This window comes from Melospiza melodia, chromosome 24 (assembly GCF_035770615.1).
Source record: "Melospiza melodia melodia isolate bMelMel2 chromosome 24, bMelMel2.pri, whole genome shotgun sequence".
Lineage (NCBI taxonomy): Eukaryota > Metazoa > Chordata > Aves > Passeriformes > Passerellidae > Melospiza > Melospiza melodia.
The window spans coordinates 10,426,481-10,443,839 of record NC_086217.1 but is presented as its reverse complement, the minus strand read 5'-3'; the positions used below and the strand labels follow the sequence as shown (position 1 = coordinate 10,443,839).

General features: G+C 56.7%; 1 protein-coding gene across 3 annotated transcripts in view; it reads right to left on the bottom strand.

The window, feature by feature from the left end:
* The window catches only part of ARSG (arylsulfatase G), a 47,762-nt gene that overhangs the window by 9,362 nt on the left and 21,041 nt on the right, over positions 1-17,359 (bottom strand). For 2 of the 3 annotated variants that reach the window (XM_063175665.1, XM_063175666.1), the window contains 8 exons: positions 13,231-14,191; positions 12,745-12,932; positions 11,906-11,953; positions 11,716-11,827; positions 10,987-11,127; positions 7,607-7,797; positions 6,425-6,505; positions 1,968-2,076 (listed from right to left, as the gene is read on the bottom strand). In XM_063175665.1, the coding sequence (XP_063031735.1) occupies positions 1,968-2,076; positions 6,425-6,505; positions 7,607-7,797; positions 10,987-11,127; positions 11,716-11,827; positions 11,906-11,953; positions 12,745-12,932; positions 13,231-13,433 (1,073 nt within the window). In that variant the 5' untranslated portion in view covers positions 13,434-14,191. The remainder of the gene's footprint in view (positions 1-1,967; positions 2,077-6,424; positions 6,506-7,606; positions 7,798-10,986; positions 11,128-11,715; positions 11,828-11,905; positions 11,954-12,744; positions 12,933-13,230; positions 14,192-17,359) is intronic. The other variant, XM_063175667.1, reaches the window with a different exon arrangement.

The window sequence follows — 17,359 nt, the reverse complement described above, 5'->3', positions numbered from 1 at the left end:
GGCCCAGGAGGGCTGTAAGGATGGGTGCAGCTGGCACATGGAGAGGAGCAGATGCTGGGCACGTGAAGGGGTGCAGATGCTGGGCACATGGAGGGGAGCAGATGCTGGGCACAGGAAGGGTGCAGACGCTGGGCACATGACGGGGTGCAGCTGGCACGTGAAGGGGAGCAGCTGGCACATGGAGGGGTGCAGATGCTGGGCACATGAAGGGGTGCAGATGCTGGGCACATGGAGGGGTGCAGCTGGCACATGGAGGGGTGCAGCTGGCACATGAAGAGGTGCAGCTGGCACATGGAGGGGTGCAGATGCTGGGCACAGGAAGGGTGCAGATGCTGGGCACAGGAAGGGTGCAGATGCTGGGCACATGAAGGGGTGCAGATGCTGGGCACATGAAGGGGAGCAGCTGGCACATGGAGGGGTGCAGATGCTGGGCACATGAAGGGGTGCAGCTGGCACATGGAGGGGAGCAGCTGGCACATGGAGGGGAGCAGCTGGCACATGGAGGGGTGCAGATGCTGGGCACATGAAGGGGAGCAGCTGGCACATGGAGGGGTGCAGATGCTGCAGGGAGAGGGGCAGCACTGACCCTCCCCTGCCCCCCTGCAGGGACTCCTCTCCTCACAGTCACTCCCTTCTCGCACAAAACCATTCACAGACCGCAGAGCCGCCCCTGCTCCGTGCTGGGCAGCGAGAACATCATCATCATCATCATCGTCATTTGTTAATTATCCAGGAGCACACGGAGCCCTGGTGGCTGCGAGCCCCAGCCCTCCAGCCTCACAAAAAGCCCTTTCAGCTCCTCTCAGCTGAGGCATTCAGGCTTGGAGAGGACAAAAGTACAGCCTGGCACGAGGGAGGGCATAACCAGAGCTGCCAAAGTCCAGGTGATGGCCTGGGGGGCAGCGTGGGGATGGGGGGTCCCTCCTTTTGGGTTGGCTGTTGACATTTGCTGCTCTGAGATGTGCAGGGTGTCTCTGCTTCAGTCTGTGCAAGTGAAGAACGAGTTTGGACTCTTCACTTTTCAGTCTTCAGGTTGTTTATAAATTCTTAGCTATAAAATTTTCTTTCTGCCCAGCTGAGATCTGCTCAGCAAGGAAGCCACGAGCACTTTGACTGCTTCTGAGGCAGAATTGTCTTTTTGTACTACAAACTACCTATAACATATTTACACTTCATTCCCAATACCCATCACCTATGTTAGGCAGCGAGCTTCTATTCTAAATATAACATAATTACAACGACTTCCCAATACCCATCACCTGTGTTAGACAGTGCACTTCTGCTCTAAACCAGTCCCAAAGTGCCAACATCACTGCAGAAAATGGAGAACAAGAAGAAGAAGAAGAAGAAAGAAGAAAGAAAAAGAAGAAGAAGAAGAAGAAGAAGAAGAAGAAGAAGAAGAAGAAGAAGAAGAAGAAGAAGAAGAAGAAGAAAGAAGAAGAAGAAGAAGAAGAAAGAAGAAAGAAGAAGAAAGAAGAAGAAGAAGAAGAAGAAGAAGAAGAAGAAGAAGAAGAAGAAGAAGAAGAAGAAGAAGAAGAAAGAAGAAGAAGAAGAAGAAGAAGAAGAAAGAAGAAGAAGAAGAAGAAGAAGAAGAAGAAAGAAGAAAGAAGAAGAAAGAAGAAGAAGAAGAAGAAGAAGAAGAAGAAGAAGAAGAAGAAGAAGAAGAAGAAGAAGAAAGGACTAGACACGCCCTGATTGCTCCATCTTGTCCCCATAACCCCCATACCAAAAATCCCAAAATCTACATTTTCACCCTGTGAATATCTTATTATTACACCATCCAAACCTGTCTGACTTTCAGGTCTTCATACAAGCTGGTAATTTGATCCATGGGCCAAAATCAAATCCCCAGGTGTTCTGGGCTGTGTGCCAGGGTCTCTGAGTCCCCCAGCTCTGGACACCCAGAGGGATGTGCTGAGCTCCCACTCCTCCAAATGGGGCCACCCTGTTCCCAGAGGGGCTCTTACCTGAGGAGAGCCTGGCTGGTCCTCCCAGCAGGGACACGGCCAGGCCAGTACGCCAGGGCTGGCACCCTGTGCCCTCCTTCCCAGGTGGTTTGCTTGGCTGAGCTCCCACCTGCAGGAGAACAGGGCAGTGCTCAGCATCCTGCTGAGCTGCCCATGGAGAGGAGCTGCTCGGAGGCTGGGACGGTGTGAACCACCCCAAAGGAGGGTGAATGCACTGGGTTAGGGAAGGGAGGAGGAGCAGGGGGTCCTCAAAGGGGTCCCAGCTGGGCACTGGGTTGTGTTGGCTCCAGCGAGTGATGGGAAATGCAGCAGCAGCCAGAGCCGTGGCATTCCCATCCCCTTTGGTGCCAGGTGAGAGAATGGAGCAGGCAGGAAATGCAGGAATTTATTCCAGGGGCTTCTGTGCCTTGCAGGGCTCAGCACCAACAGCTCCCCATCCCCTGGCTGCTGGAAACCTCATTAGAAACGCCATCCTGCTAATAACCCTCAGTTAATGAACCTGATCCATCCTCTCCCCGACAGCACCCAAAGCTCTGCCCTGCCCTTGGGTTTGAGATGCTGCCCAGTGCCTCCCTCCACCTGCAGTGCTGAGCACCAAAACTGGGGTGCTGAGCACCAAAATTGGGGTTCTGAGCACCAAAATCGGGGTGATGAGCATCAAAATTGGGGTGCTGAGCACAAAAATCGGGGTGCAGAGCACAAAAATCGGGGTTCTGAGCACCAAAATCGGGGTGATGAGCATCAAAATTGGGGTGCTGAGCACAAAAATTGGGGTGCTGAGCACAAAAATCGGGGTGCAGAGCACAAGAATCGGGGTGCTGAGCACCAAAATTGGGGTGATGAGCATCAAAATTGGGGTGCTGAGCACAAAAATCGGGGTGCTGAGCACAAAAATCGGGGTGCAGAGCACAAGAATCGGGGTGCTGAGCACCAAAATTGGGGTGATGAGCACCAAAACTGAGGGTGCTGAGCCCCAAAATCAGGGTGCTGAGCCCAGAAATGGGAGCACCAATATCAAAAGGGCTGCAATGGGGTTGCAGAGCCTCAGCCCTGGCTGCAGCCCAAAGGGCCCCAGGCAGCTGGAGGGGGAAGGGGTTGGGAATGGGGCAAAGAGAAAATCCCAAGGCGATTCACAAACGTCCCAGGAGCAGCCTTTGTGCGCTGCCTTTCAGCGTGCACATGGCAACGGCGCCTGGCCCGAGCCATTTCCTGGGGGCACGGCCAAGAGAGCCCCTGGGCTGTCCCCAGAGCTGTCCCCAACCCTGCTGGCCTCCCCATCCCTGCCCGATGCCGGTCCATGCCCCCAGGCAACGCTGCCTTGCACACCAATGGCACAGGTGCCCCAAAACCGGGGTGCTGAGCCCCAAAATCGGGGTGCTGAGCACCAAAATCGGGGTGCTGAGCACCAAAATAGGAGTGCTGAGCCCCAAAATCGGGGTTCTGAGCACCACAATGGGGGTGCTGAGCACAAAAATTGGGGTGCTAAGCACAATAATCGGGGTGCTAAGCACAAAAATCGGGGTGCTGAGCCCCAAAATCGGGGTGCTGAGCACCAAAACCGGAGTTTTGAGAAACAAAATTGGGGTGCTGAGCACAAAAATCGGGGTGCTGAGCCCCAAAATCGGGGTGCTAAGCACCAAAACCGGAGTTTTGAGCACCAAAATTGGGGCGCTGAGCAGCCAATCGGACCAGCCCAGGACAGCACACTCCCAAATTCCCCACCCAAATTTTGGTGTTTCCCGCAGACACCCCCGGAAACCACAGCCATTAATATCCAGCCCCATCTCTGCCCATAAATGAAGGGGCTCGTGCTCCTGGGTGCATCTGCAGGGATTTTCCAGGCGTGGTCAGGGGGCTCTGGAAGGACATCAGACGGATGTGTCCTGACCAAGCCACCCCAGCACCTCTGGTCAGGGCAGGGCAGCCTGGGATGAGGTCACATCAACGCTCGGGGAAGCCAACAGGGCTGGAACACCCAAAGCCAAGCAGGGAATTTTCTGCAGAGCGGGGATGATGCAGCCCTGCCGCCGCTGTGGGGACTTTCCAGGCTCTCCAGGAAAGCCGAACCGCGCATTCCCGTGGTGGGACGGAGACCTTGGTGCCACCACACGCACAGCAGGTCCTCAGCACGGGGACACCCAACCTGCCCCAAAACATCACATCCCCTCAATGTTCTCCTGCCTCCCGGTATCCCTCCCCTTGCTGGATTTTTGACCCCAAAAATGGGGTGGGAGAGGAGTTTTGGGGGTTGTGGGAAGCGCAGAGAAAGGGGCAGCACACACGGATCTGCTGCTCCCTCCCAGCTCCAGGGACCAGCTGAAATCAGTGGAAAACACCCCTGGGATTTAGGGCTGGACCCCTGAAACAAAGGATGGAGCTACAGGAAACACATAGAAACACGCAGAAACATATTAACATGTAGAAACATGTAGGAACATGCAGAAATGTTGGAAATGTATAGAAACATGCTGGAAACGTATAGAAACGTGTTAGAAACATATAGAAACATGTTAGAAACACAAAAACGTCTAGAAACACATAAACACGTAGAAACATATAGAAACATGTAGAAATATGATAGAAACATATTTAAACCTGTAGGAACACATAGAAACGTGCAGAAACGTGTTGGAAAGGTATATAAACATGTTGGAAATGTATGTTAGAAACATATAAACATGTAGAAATGCATAAACATGTAGAAACATATAGAAACATGTTAGAAACACATAGAAGCGTGTTAGCAACTTATAGAAACCTGTAGGAACATATAGAAACGTGCAGAAAACGTGGAAACATATAGAAACATGTTAGAAACACATAGAAGCATGTTAGCAACTTATAGAAACCTGTAGGAACATATAGAAACGTGCAGAAAACGTGGAAACATATAGAAACATGTTAGAAACATGATAGAAATGTGCAGAAATATGTTAGAAACATGTAGAAACATGTTAGAAGTATAAAAAATGTAGAAATATAGAGAAACATGTTAGAAACTTATAGAAACATGTAGTAACGTGTTGGAAATGTATAGAAACATGTTAGAAACATATAGAAACATGTTAGAAAAATAAAGAAATATGTAGGAATGTATAGGAACATAGAAACATGTAGAGACATATAGAAACAAATGGAAACACATGAAAAATATAGAAATAAATAGATTTTGATTAGTTGATGATTTGTATCATGTTTTGTATTTTTGTTTGGGTTTTTTTTTTTGGGGGGGAAGGGTAAGTTCTGGGGTAAATTCTATGTTTGTTTGGGGGTGGTTGTGGAAACCTGCCTCATTAAAAACACCATCCTGACAGATGACAACAGCTGGGTTTTGATAATAGGAAATATAGAGGAAGGTTAATTGAAAGTATTGGTGATAAGTGATTTGGATAATGTAGGGATACGTGGTTTAATTATTTGACAAAAAAAAAAAAAAAAAAAAAAAAAAAAAAAGTCAAGATTAGAAAATGGATGCGTAAAATGGAATTTAAATTTAAATCCCAGTTCCTCCCTGCGTGCCGGGGGCTCTGCAGGGCACAGGGGCTGCAAGGGGCCGTGCTCTGAGTTCTGCTCGTCCTGTTCTGCACCATCTGCTCGGGCTTGTGACCGGGGCTTGCTCAAGAGCAGCAGCCCGGGGCCGGCAGCGGGGTTTGTTGGGTTTGTTTACTACAAAACTGAGGTTACGGCTCCATCCCCGGGGCCGGGAGAAGGAAAGGCTCCGGGAATGGGACAGAGCCAGCGCTGTTTGCCCGGGGAATGGCCAGGGTGTCAGGAAGAGGAGGAGGAGGAGGAGGAGGATGAGCCTCGGTGCTGACCCCGGGACTGGCACGGTAACACCGCGTAACACAAGCAGAAGTGGGAAGCGCCTGACTCATGGATGTTTCTGGCTGCCCCGGCTGAAATAAACCCACCGAGCAGATGGCTTGGCCGGAAAAGGAGGAAAGAGTGAAAAAAAAAAACAAAACAAAACAAAACAAAATTTAAACCAAACAAAACGGTGGAGTGAAAGAAAAGCCAAGTCCCGGCGTGCGGGCAGGGTAGGGTGGTGGGTGCTCTGCCCTGGGGGCTGTGAGACCCTGATGGGGCAGATCCCAACATCCCATCAGCAAACCAGCACACCCACCCCAAGCTCCGGGGTTATGGGGGCCCAACCCACTCTCCACGGCAGTTTTGGGGGAAATTTTGGCTGTTTGAAAGAAATAAAAGAGTGCTGGGGTGTGTTCAAGCCAAGGGCAGCAGCCAGGGAGAGGCTGGCATGGACGGAATGATGCCCGTGTCCCCTTGGTGGGCACTGAGGGCTTTGTGGAGCACCCAGGGAGAGGCTGGCATGGATGGAATGATGCCCGTGTCCCCTTGGTGGGCACTGTGGGCTTTGTGGAGCAGCTCCCCCTGTGCCCCTGCATTTGGGACCCCCCTGTGCCCCTGGCACTGGGAACCCCCCCACGCTGCCAGGTTACCTCTCTGCCTCTGCCAGGCACCCACGAATGGCCCCAGGCGTCCTGCCAGCTCACACTTCTGTGCCCAGGGGCCATTGTCACCTGCAAGAGAAAGAAATGTCCCCATGAGCGACACCAGGACCGCAGGGGACACCCACAGTGTGGGGCAGGCAAGGACAAGTGACCCTGGCATCCATCTCTGCCACCCCTGTGATGCCTCCCCACGGGGAGTTGAAGGATTTTGGTGTTTTGCAGTTTGTCTGCAGGGCTGATGGGTTTTGGTTATTGCAGTTTGTCTGCAGGGCTGATGGGTTTTGGTGTTTTTGCAGTTTGTCTGCAGGGTTGATGGGTTTTGGTTATTGCAGTTTGTTTGCAGGGCTGATGGGTTTTGGTGTTTTTGCAGTTTGTCTGCAGGGTTGATGGGTTTTGGTTATTGCAGTTTGTTTGCAGGGCTGATGGGTTTTGGTGTTTTTGCAGTTTGTCTGCAGGGTTGATGGGTTTTGGTTATTGCAGTTTGTTTGCAGGGCTGATGGGTTTTGGTGTTTTTGCAGTTTGTTTGCAGGGGCTGGAGGGCAGCCAGGGCAGGGCAGGGCAGGGCAGGGCAGGACAGGGGGGGCTCGGTGCCACCAGCTCCGGGTGTTAATGAGCGGCCGAGCGGTTCCTGTCATCAGCAGCGAGACATCCTCATTAGGGAGGCTGCTCGGGACTCAGAGCGGATTTGGGCTTCTTAACGAACGAGGATTTGTGCCTTAATTAGTCACGGCCCTGCCACTGCAGCCCCGCAGGCGGAGGGGGGTGGCAGGGTGGGCACCGTGGCAGGGTGGGCACCGTGGCGGGGTGGGCACGGCAGCCTGGGACCCCCACCCAGCCCCACGGTGGGACCACTCCCCACCCAGAGAGCAGTGGGAGCATCCAGGGCAGGGGGACATTGAGGGCAGGGGGCATCAAGGGTGGGGGACATCAGGAGGAGGAGACATCGAGGGCAGGGGGACATTGAGGGCAGAGGACACCAAGGGCAGGGGACACGGAGGGCAGGGGACAAACACATTTCCTGCCCCCACCTCCAGGTGCAGCCCCCAGTGTCACCCCCCTTTGGCACAGCACAGGAGCAGCGAGTGAGATCAGAATTGTCTCCGTCATTCTTTTCTCTGCTCCTCTCAGGCCCAGCGAGCCCCACAGCCCCCAGCCCATTCCCCTCGGTACCTGTGAACCAGAGCAGCGTGCTGCCCCTGCCCAGGCTGTCTGCCGCCTCCTTCACCCGTGCCACCAGCGCGTCCATCTCCCCCAGAGAGGCTCCATAGATGCCCCTGCCCGGGCCGGGGGGCGGCGGGGGCACCAGCGGGACGTGCATGTGGGCCAGGGCCAGGTACAGGAAGAAGGGCTGTCCTTTGGCACTGCACAGGGCACAGACACAGAGCCTTCAGCCTTTAGGGTCACTGGAGTGGTGGCACTGCTGAGCCTGGGGACACAAACCCTTCCACTCCTGCTCCTTGGGGGAAAACCACCCCATGTACATCACCCAGCTCCAGGCATCCATCTCCTTACAGGGAGGGAGCTGAGCTGAGCCATTTCTCCCCTGCTGCTGCTTAAACCTCTCCCCACTGTCCCCCTGCTGTCAACTGTGCCCCCATTTGGGGTGGATTTTCCTCCATCTCCAAACGCTCCTCGCTGCTGCACCCACACACCTCCCTCCCCTCTCTGAGGGCCCATTTTGTCCCTTTTCCCCCCTCCCCAGCAGGTGCCCGGCCTGGTGGCACTGTGGGCACAGGATGTGGCACAGCAGGGCCCCCACGCAGCCCAGCACGGCCTGGGCAGTGCCACCATCCTGCAGCACGTCCACCGCCACGCACTGCCCTGCAGCAGCACAGGACACGTCCTGTTTGCTTGTTTACAGCTATATTTATCTGCTACAACGAGCCTGCTCTTCCTCAGGGAGCTCGGAGGGGAAGGGTGGGATGGCAGCAGCCAGGAGGGGCCGGATCCAGGGCTGTGCACGGGCCCGGCCCCATCTCTGCCTCCTGCCAGCCCTGCCCAGTGCGTGGCTGCGCTTCCTTCCTCTGCCCGGCACCCACCTGGTCTGCAAAATGAGCAAAAAAATAAAAAACTCCATCCTGCCTGGAGCTGAGGGGGCTGGAGCCCCAGGAAGGGTTTTCTCAAAATCCCCACTCCGACTTCCCTCAAAAATTATGGTTTTAAAAATATACACCCCTTTAGAGGACACCAGAAGAGCCTCAGTGCCTCCTCCAGCAGGAAGCCAAGCCATGGACACCAAGCCAAGCCCCCATCCTGCCTGGAGCTGCTGGGGACTGGAGCCCCATGAAGGGTTTTCTCAAAACCCCCACTCCAACTTTCCCCAAAATTGATATTTTAAAAACACACAACCCTTTAAAGGACACCAGAAGAGCCTCAGTGCCTCCTCCAGCAGGACGCCAAGCCATGGATGCCAAGCGCCCATCCTGCCTGGAGCTGCTGGGGGCTGGAGCCCCAGGAAGGGTTTCCTCAAAAGCCCCACTCCAACTTTCCCCAAAATTGATATTTTAAAAACACACGACCCCTTTAGAGGACACCAGAAGAGCCTCAGTGCCTCCTCCAGCAGGACGCCAAGCCATGGATGCCAAGCCCCCATCCTGCCTGGAGCTGCTGGGGGCTGGAGCCCCAGGAAGGGTTTTCTCAAAATCCCCACCTTGAACTTTCCCCAAAAACGATGGTTTAAAAACACACGACCCCTTTAGAGGGCACCAGGAGAGCCTCAGGGCCTCCTCCTCCAGCAGGACGCCAAGCCATGGACACCCCAAATGTGAGCCATGGGGTTCAGATTGGGGGTGTCCATGGTGTTCACACCCATCTCCCCTGTGTCCCCCTGGCACCCTGCCCATCCCTGCAGGTCAGGAGAGCTCATGTGCCCCTGGCAAACAGCCACTGTGATTGCTCTTCCCAAGGGGTGCCAGAGCCCCCGGAGCAGGGAAAGCTGCTTCTCCCGGCTCCAGCATCCAGAGGGACTCGTGGCTGTGGTGCTCATCCCCCCCGTTTGCCACTCAGACACCTCAGAATTATCCTGGAGATCAGGCAAACGTTTAATCAATAACTGAAGACAGCAGTCCCTGACTTTTGCTCCCACGCTCGCCTGTGCCACGTCTCACTGTCACAAATTGCTCAACCTCGGCTGGTTAAAAAAACACCCAGATGGCAAATCCGGAGTTCTTTTGTTGCCCTGTAATGAATGAGTCAGGCAGGGGAAAACTGGAATCAGCCATCAAAGGGAAGGGAAGAAAAGGCAGGCACCTGCCTAATCCTGTTCTCCATGAGCACAGATAACCCCAACACACTTCTGGGAGTTTAAAGGTTTTCTCTATTAACCCGGAGCTTACACACGTGGTTTCACAGCCACAGAGAGCCGAGGCAGCCCAGAGGGTGGGGGTTTGGCAGGAGAAGAGGTTGGTGCTGCCCCACAGCCCAAAGCCTGCGTATCCTCAGCATCCCAAACGTGGCCAAGCAGGCAGGGGAAAACTGGAATAAGCAGGGGCAGGGGAAAACTGAAATAAGCCATCAGGGAAGAGAAGAAAAGGCAGGCACCTGCCTAATCCTGTTCTCCATGAACACAGATAACCCCTCAGCACTTCTGGGAGTTTTCCTATTAACCCAGAGCTTACACACTCGGTTTCACAGCCACAGAGAGGGCTGGGGTTTGGCAGGAGAAGGGGTTGGTGCTGCCCCACAGCCCAGAGCCTGGGTACCCTCAGCATCCCAAACGTGGCCAAGCCACCCCACAGCCAATCCTCGCTATCCAAAGGGATGAATACAGGTTTTATGCCACAAAACAGCGCCCAGTTTTATAGAGAGCCGTTTTCCCCTGTGCTGCTCCCTGTCCAGCCCCTGTTTCACACAAACCTTTCGGGCAGGGATGGGCTGGGGCAGGGCTGCCCGGCAGCGCTTCCTCTCCTCGCTCTGCAGGGAGGCGTTTTGCAAAGTCACAGCTCGTAATCCGCCAATAATGGGGATTAAAGTTACACAATCCGTCAGCAGGGCTCGGGGGCCTCGCTGGAGGAGCCACTCGGCTCCTCGGGGACCATCAGAGGCGGGCACCTCCTGTGCTCGGAGCCGGGGGAGGCAGATCCGGGAGCCCCGGGGGCTTTATCCCCCAAATGGATCCAATCTCTCACACAGGGAGTGTTCGAACACCTCTGGGTGCTGTTCTGGTCCCACCCTGACACCGCTCAGCGCCTGCCAGCGCTTCACACCCACGGAGGCACCTCCAGCACCCCATTGCCACCCCACCCACAGGGATGCAGGCATGGACAGACCTTGACATCCTTCACATTTCCCCCAGGAAGGAGGCACAGCCCCACTCAAAGCTTCGACTTTCCCCAAAAACGACGTTTTAAAAACACACAACCCTTTAGAGGACACCAAAGAGCCTGAGTGCCTCCTCCAGCAGGAAGCCAAGCCACGGGCACCCCAAATCTGAACCACGGGGCAGCACCCATCTCCCCTGGCACTGCACCAGGGTGATGCAGAGGAGCCCTGCAGTGCCCCATGAGCTCTCCTAGGTAAGGGGACACACAGGGGACAGTGGGTGGCCTCACCTGGCCCTCTGGATGAACCTCTCTGCCTGCTCTGCATAGCGCCTGGCCAGGCTGCCAAGCTCCACGGGCTGCTGGACGATGGTGATGTTCTCCATGAGAGGCAGGGCAACCTCTGTGTAACAGTCCTTCCTCACCACCCTGCTGGGAAAAACCACCCCAGGCTCGTCACAGAGCCGGGCTGATCCCCTGGCTTCAAGGCAGGGAGAGCAAGGGGAGTGATGCCAATGTCCCCGTGGCATGGGGGGCTCCCAGACTGCAGGGGGAAACTGGGGGCACAGAGTGTGAGGGGAGGTGACCACAAGGGCAGCCCTCAGGGCTGGGGACACTGCTGCAGACACCCAGCTCCCCGTGCCAGCCCTGGAGCCCTGTGCCCATACCTGGAGCCCCATGCCAGCCCTGGAGCCCCGTGCCAGCCCTGGAGCCCCGTGCCCGTACCTGGAGCCCCGTGCCCATACCTGGAGCCCCATGCCAGCCCTGGAGCCCCGTGCCAGCCCTGGAGCCCCGTGCCCGTACCTGGAGCCCCGTGCCCGTACCTGGAGCCCCATGCCAGCCCTGGAGCCCCGTGCCAGCCCTGGAGCCCCGTGCCCATACCTGGAGCCCCGTGCCCGTACCTGGAGCCCCGTGCCAGCCCTGGAGCCCCGTGCCCGTACCTGGAGCCCCGTGCCAGCCCTGGAGCCCCGTGCCCGTACCTGGAGCCCCGTGCCCATACCTGGAGCCCCGTGCCCGTACCTGGCAGCGGCTCTGTGCCCTGGGCAGGGCGGGCAGGGGGGCAGGTTGTAGCCAGGGGTGTCTGTGCAGCCCATGTCGTGGCTGTAGGGGATCCCATAGTAGTAGTCGAAGCCTGAGAGGACAGTGAGAGGGTCAGCAGGGTCCAGGTGGCCACAGGGCCCTCAGCCCGTGCCCCTGGCACAGCCCTTACCACGGGAGGTGGGGTGATGGTGGCCGTGGTGTCCCAGGTGCCACTTGCCTGCAGGAAAGCCACAGAGCATCATTTCAGGGGTGACACAGCCCTGGCCACCAGCAGCCCTCACCCACAAGGTGCCCACAGCGCTTTAATCAAGCTACAAGGAAGGTCCCTCGTTTGTGCTGGCTGCCATTCCAGAACGCCGTCTATTTTTTGCAGAAAACCCAGAAAAAATGCATAAGGTATCTCATGGCTGTGCAAAGCGAGTGTTTCCAGCCTTAAAAGGCTCTTTCATGCGTTTGTGTTCTGAGCAGACAGCTCCCTCAGCCCTCCCTAAACCCAGCTTCATCCTCTGACCTCCAGCACGTGCTTGCTCCCACCAAACGTGCTGATCCAAGAGGGAAAACTGCAAAACCTGGGGGGGAATGAAGAAACAGAGGGAATTTCTGCCAGCACAACAGCAGGAGCTGCAGATGCAAAGGGTTGGTGCAGGCTGAGGGGGACCCACAGTGACAGGAGGGCGCCCAAAGCCACCAGGCCAGCAGCACTGCCCATGGTGTGGGATGCAGGATGGCAGAGCCAATCCTGTTTGCTAAGGAACACCCAGCACATTCCTGGGGAGATAAAGCAACGAGAGATTAAACGGAGAAGTCTGGATTTCCGGCAGCACCCTTGAAAAGGAAGATTTTAAGCCTGGCATTGCAAAATGCAAGGGGGATGTGTGAAATCTCCCTCACGTGATCCTTTAGGTTTCCCTTTCACTGCCACCATTTCACCCTGGCACCCCCTGGCACTCTGGGTGCCACCATTTCACCCTGGCACCTCCCCAGTGCCCCTGGCACTCTGGGCATTACCTATGGCCCCTGTGCTGTAGCCAGCCTCCCTCAGGACCTCGGCCAGGGTGGTCTCGTTGCGGGGGAGGCCCCCGAGAGAGGAGATGGCGAAGTTGTGGGTGACCCCGTTGCGCAGCCCCAGGCGCCCCGTGAGCAGCGAGGCGCGGGACGGGGAGCACGTGGAGGCGGCCGAGTGGAAATCCACGAACCTGCAAAACGAAAAACCCTTCAGCTCACGAGGTCCTGGGTGCCCTGCCCCTCCCTGCTCCCCTGGACGCTCCCCCTTTTGCTCTGGGGATGAGGGTGAGGAGTGGCAGAGGAAGGCTCCAGCAGGGATGGATGGATCCGCACCCCGATGTGCCAGGCTCTGGCTGCCCTCCCCATGCGCCCAAACCCACAGCAACAAAACCCCCTCACCTGCCAGTCCCACAGGGCTGAATCCCCCTGTGCTGCAGGGCAGAGTAACCAGGGGTGCAGGGTGAGGGCGGGGAGGGGGACAGACATTACCTTGTTCCTTCAGCAGCCAACTGATCCAAATGCGGCGTCTCCTTCGTCTCTGCCCAGTTGGCGCCCAGATCCCCCCAGCCCACATCATCAGCCAGGATGACGATGAAGTTGGGCTGCCTGCTCACCACACAGGGAGCCCAGAGTCCCACCAGCACCAGGGTGGGCAGCAGCACTGCCCACAGGGACAGGAGTGGTGACCCCATGGTGCCACACGTTCCCTCCCGCCCGCGCTGGTCTTCCCCAAACTGCCCCTGCTGTGTCCCTGTGGATGCAGCTGAGCCTTCCAGGGGCTCTGCCCCTTCCTCAGCTGCTCTGTGGGGCTGGAGCAGGGCTGGGGTCTGGGTTTGGAGCAGGGCTGGGTCTGGGTTTGGAGCAGGGCTGGGTCTGGGTTTGGAGCAGGGCTGGGGTCTGGGTTGGGAGTGGGGTTGGGGTCTGGGTTTGGAGCAGGGCTGGGGTCTGGGTTTGGAGCAGGGCTGGGGTCTGGGTTGGGAGCGGGGCTGGGGTCTGGGTTTGGAGCAGGGCTGGGGTCTGGGTTTGGAGCAGGGCTGGGGTCTGGGTTGGGAGCGGGGCTGGGGTCTGGGTTTGCTCCCTTGGCTGCCGGCCGAGCTGCGACACCTCCTCCGCCTTTCACACCCCGGCACAGCCGATATTCCCGAAAGCGGCGCCAGCAAAGGTGTTATTCTTAGAAGTCAAAAAACACCCTTTGAAGTCACTGTCACCCTATTTATATCTTTCCTTCCTTCCTGGTAAATATCTAATTAGACACCAAACCGAAGCGGCATTTTCCCCTCCAGGAGCGGGTTCGATCCGCGGCAGCTCCTCGCAGCTCCTCTCCCCTCGCCGCAGCCAGAGCGATGTTTGTGTCCAAAATTGGCTCCCTCCCTGCAGGCTGAGCCCCTCAGCCTTGGGTGGGGCCTGCTGGGGCTCTCTCAGTCCATCCTTCACCTGGCTACAGCATCCCCTGTGCAAGGGAAATGAAATAGTCAGGACAGGGGAGTGAGTGCTCCTGCAGCCCAGCCCGGGGCAGAGCAGCTTCTGCAGAGACCAGGGCAAAAAGCCTCCAGAGACCAGGACAAAGCAGCTCCAGACACCTGGGCAAAGCAGTTCCTCCAGACACCAAGGCTTTGTCTTTGAAGTTGTTCTGCTGCCTGGTTCACAATGGCTCAGCTGGAAAGGATGGGAATGCAGAGTGCCCCTTCCCTAAACCCACTGCTCAGGCCAGGATGGTTTCCTGTGCTCCTGCCATCCCCTGTTCCTCCCATCTCATTCCTGCCATCCCCAGCTCCTGCCATCCCCAGCTCCTGCCATCCCCAGCTCCTGCCATCCCTTGTCCCCGCCATCCCCAGTTCCTGCCATCCCCTGTTCCTCCCATCTCATTCCTGCCATCCCCAGTTCCTGCCATCCCCTGTTCCTGCCATCCCCAGCTCCTGCCATCCCTTGTCCCCACCATCCCCTGTTCCTTTCCCCCAAGTGCTGCAGCCCCACAAAGGGTTCACACAGGGCCCTGCCCTCGTTTGTGACAGCTGGCACGTGTCTGAAGCTCACTGTCTGAATTTAGTTCTGCTCCCTCTGCCCCACAGCTGCCAGAGCAGGAGCACAGCCCGGCTGCTGGAGGGAGCAGCCCCAGAGGTGAGGAGGCAGGAATCCATACAGACCCAGAGGGCAAAACCCACCCTTTTTTTGGGTGAATTAAGCACATCCAGCTGCTTAGGGCAGGATTTGGCCTCCAGAGATGGGAAAGTTCAAGGACAAAGCCTCCAAGGAGCAATGGCAGAGCTCCATGGAGCAGATGGGGATGTGGAATAGGATGTCTTGAACACAAAGTTATGGCCAAAGGGGGATGGAGCTGCACAGATCTGCCAAAAATCCTGCTGGGTCCTGCACCAGGAGCTCTGCAGTGGCTGTGGGGTCTGTGCTGGGCTGGGATGGCCACGACCTGCTGTCCCCAGAGGTACCAGGGATGTGGCACGAGGGATGCAGCTCCCATGGGTGGCCAAGCAGGACAACACCCATTAACAGAGAGGGAGAGCAGGGAAGCCAAAACTGGGAAACAAAAGAGAAGAACAGGACAGGAGGAGGCAGGAGAGGGAATAGGATGAGCCCCATCTGTAGGCCAAGCTGTTTGTAGCTTGCAAAGTGAATTATTCCCAGGTTTTGCTGTTCACATCTTTAAAAGCTTTGGGCTGTCACTTGGATCAGCAGCTCCTGGGCTGCCAGCAGAGCAGTGCAGTGATCAGAGATGCGGCTCCATTCATAATTCATAGCCCAGAGTGATAATTTATGGAGGCTGGAGGCTCTCAGTGCATCAGCTGATGGGGGTGGGATGTGGGGCTGAGCTGTGGGAGGGGGCTCAGCCCTGGGAAACCCTGCCCAGCCCTGCCCCAACAAAGCCCATGGAGCTCAGGTCCTGTTCTGCACCCTCTGCATCCCCACAGCTCCAACAACCCAGAGGAGGTCTCTGGACATGTTTGATGGCAGCCAAGCTGCCTTCGCTTCCAAAATGAAAATTCCTTTGCAATTTCCTTGGATTTCCTCATGAATGGGGACTTGAAAGGAGCAGCAGCTCTGCTTGGGTCCAGCACCCCCTGCCCAGGGCTGAGCCCAGCTGGGCCAGGGACAGCACAGAGCTGAGCCACGGACCTCACAGTGGGCAGGGAGGCCTCAGCCCATCCCAGCCCCATCCCAACCTCATCCCAATCCCATCCCATCCCAATCCCATCCCAACCCCTTCCCAGCCCCTTCCCAACCCCACCCTAGCCCCTTCCCAGCCCCATCCCATCCCCTTCCCAACCCCATCCCAATCCCTTCCCATCCCCATCCCAGCCCCATCCCAGTTCCCTGCCTGGTTCTCTCCACCACAGAGCAGGATATCAATCACCCTGTGCCAGATCTGAGGTTTGGGAAAAAACAAAGCCCCAGAACTGAGCTGATTTCCTCAGGCAGGTGGTGTTCAGCTTTCTGGGAAGACGCACCAGCTAATCCTGCCCTCTGGCACCTCCACTGGCACCCAGCAGCTCCCAGCCCCTCCCAGGCCGAGCTGCTCTCTGTGCCAAGTCCCAGCCTCTCCAAACGCCCTTCCCAAACCCAGACCCAGCTCCTGAGGGGCTGCCCTGCACCCCCAGAGTGGGCCAGGCTCCCCCAGCTGCACCTGCAGCCCCACAGAGAACCCCAGCCCACCTCAAAGCAGCCGAACCCACAAACCCCAGTCCCCTCCTTTGGCTCTGGGCAGGGATGCCAGGATGACACAGCTAACAAAAACAACCCAAACCATTTTCAAAGGACACTCTCTCCTCCCTAAATTACAGGGAAAGTATTTCAGGGCTCAAATTCATGCATTAGCATCAAACAAAACTTGCTGATCCCTGATGCCCAGAGCTGTTTGAAGGCGAGGTGGAACACAGCCCGTGGGATGCCCACATCCAGACCACATCCATGAGTGTGAGGCCGTCCCTGGCATCAGCTCTGCCCCCTGAGCCCTCCCTGACCCTTTCCAGCTCAGATTCCTGGTTCAGGCCGTGCAGGGTGGGAGCCCCCTGGGATCCCCCCTGCACCAGGACCTGCACCCCTCCGCAGAGCTATCCCCATTGACTTTCAGCTCTTTCTGCAAAAAGCAGAATGACTCAGGAGAGATTCCCCAGGCTGGCAGGAGCGCCGTGGCACCTGTGCCAAGCAGGAAACGCTGCCCAGGTGGCTGCAGCCGCAGGAGGGGCAGGGAGGGATCGCCGGCTTGGGGATGAGCAGGGCTGGCAGCTGGACGTGGCACACCTGGTGTGTGGCACAGCACGCACCTTGGACCAGGGCAGCCCTGAACAAACAAAGAACCTGCCTTCTGCAAGCCAGGCACGCAGCTCACAGCAGCCTGCAGGAGTCCAAACCAGATAAACCAGTTTAGAACAGCCCCAAAGCCTCTCCAAGCAGGACTGGTCCCTGTGTAGATGCCTCCCTGGGATGTCACCCCTGGCAGTGGCACCACAGAGGGGTCACCCTCACTGTGCTGGCATTATCTGTCGTGTATTTATTACACATTAACCAGAAAGTTTACAAATCTTGGGGCCAGCATGATCATTTTCACATTTTTCACATTCTTTCACATTTTCACGCCTGCCTGGAGAGCAAAGCAGTGGCTGGA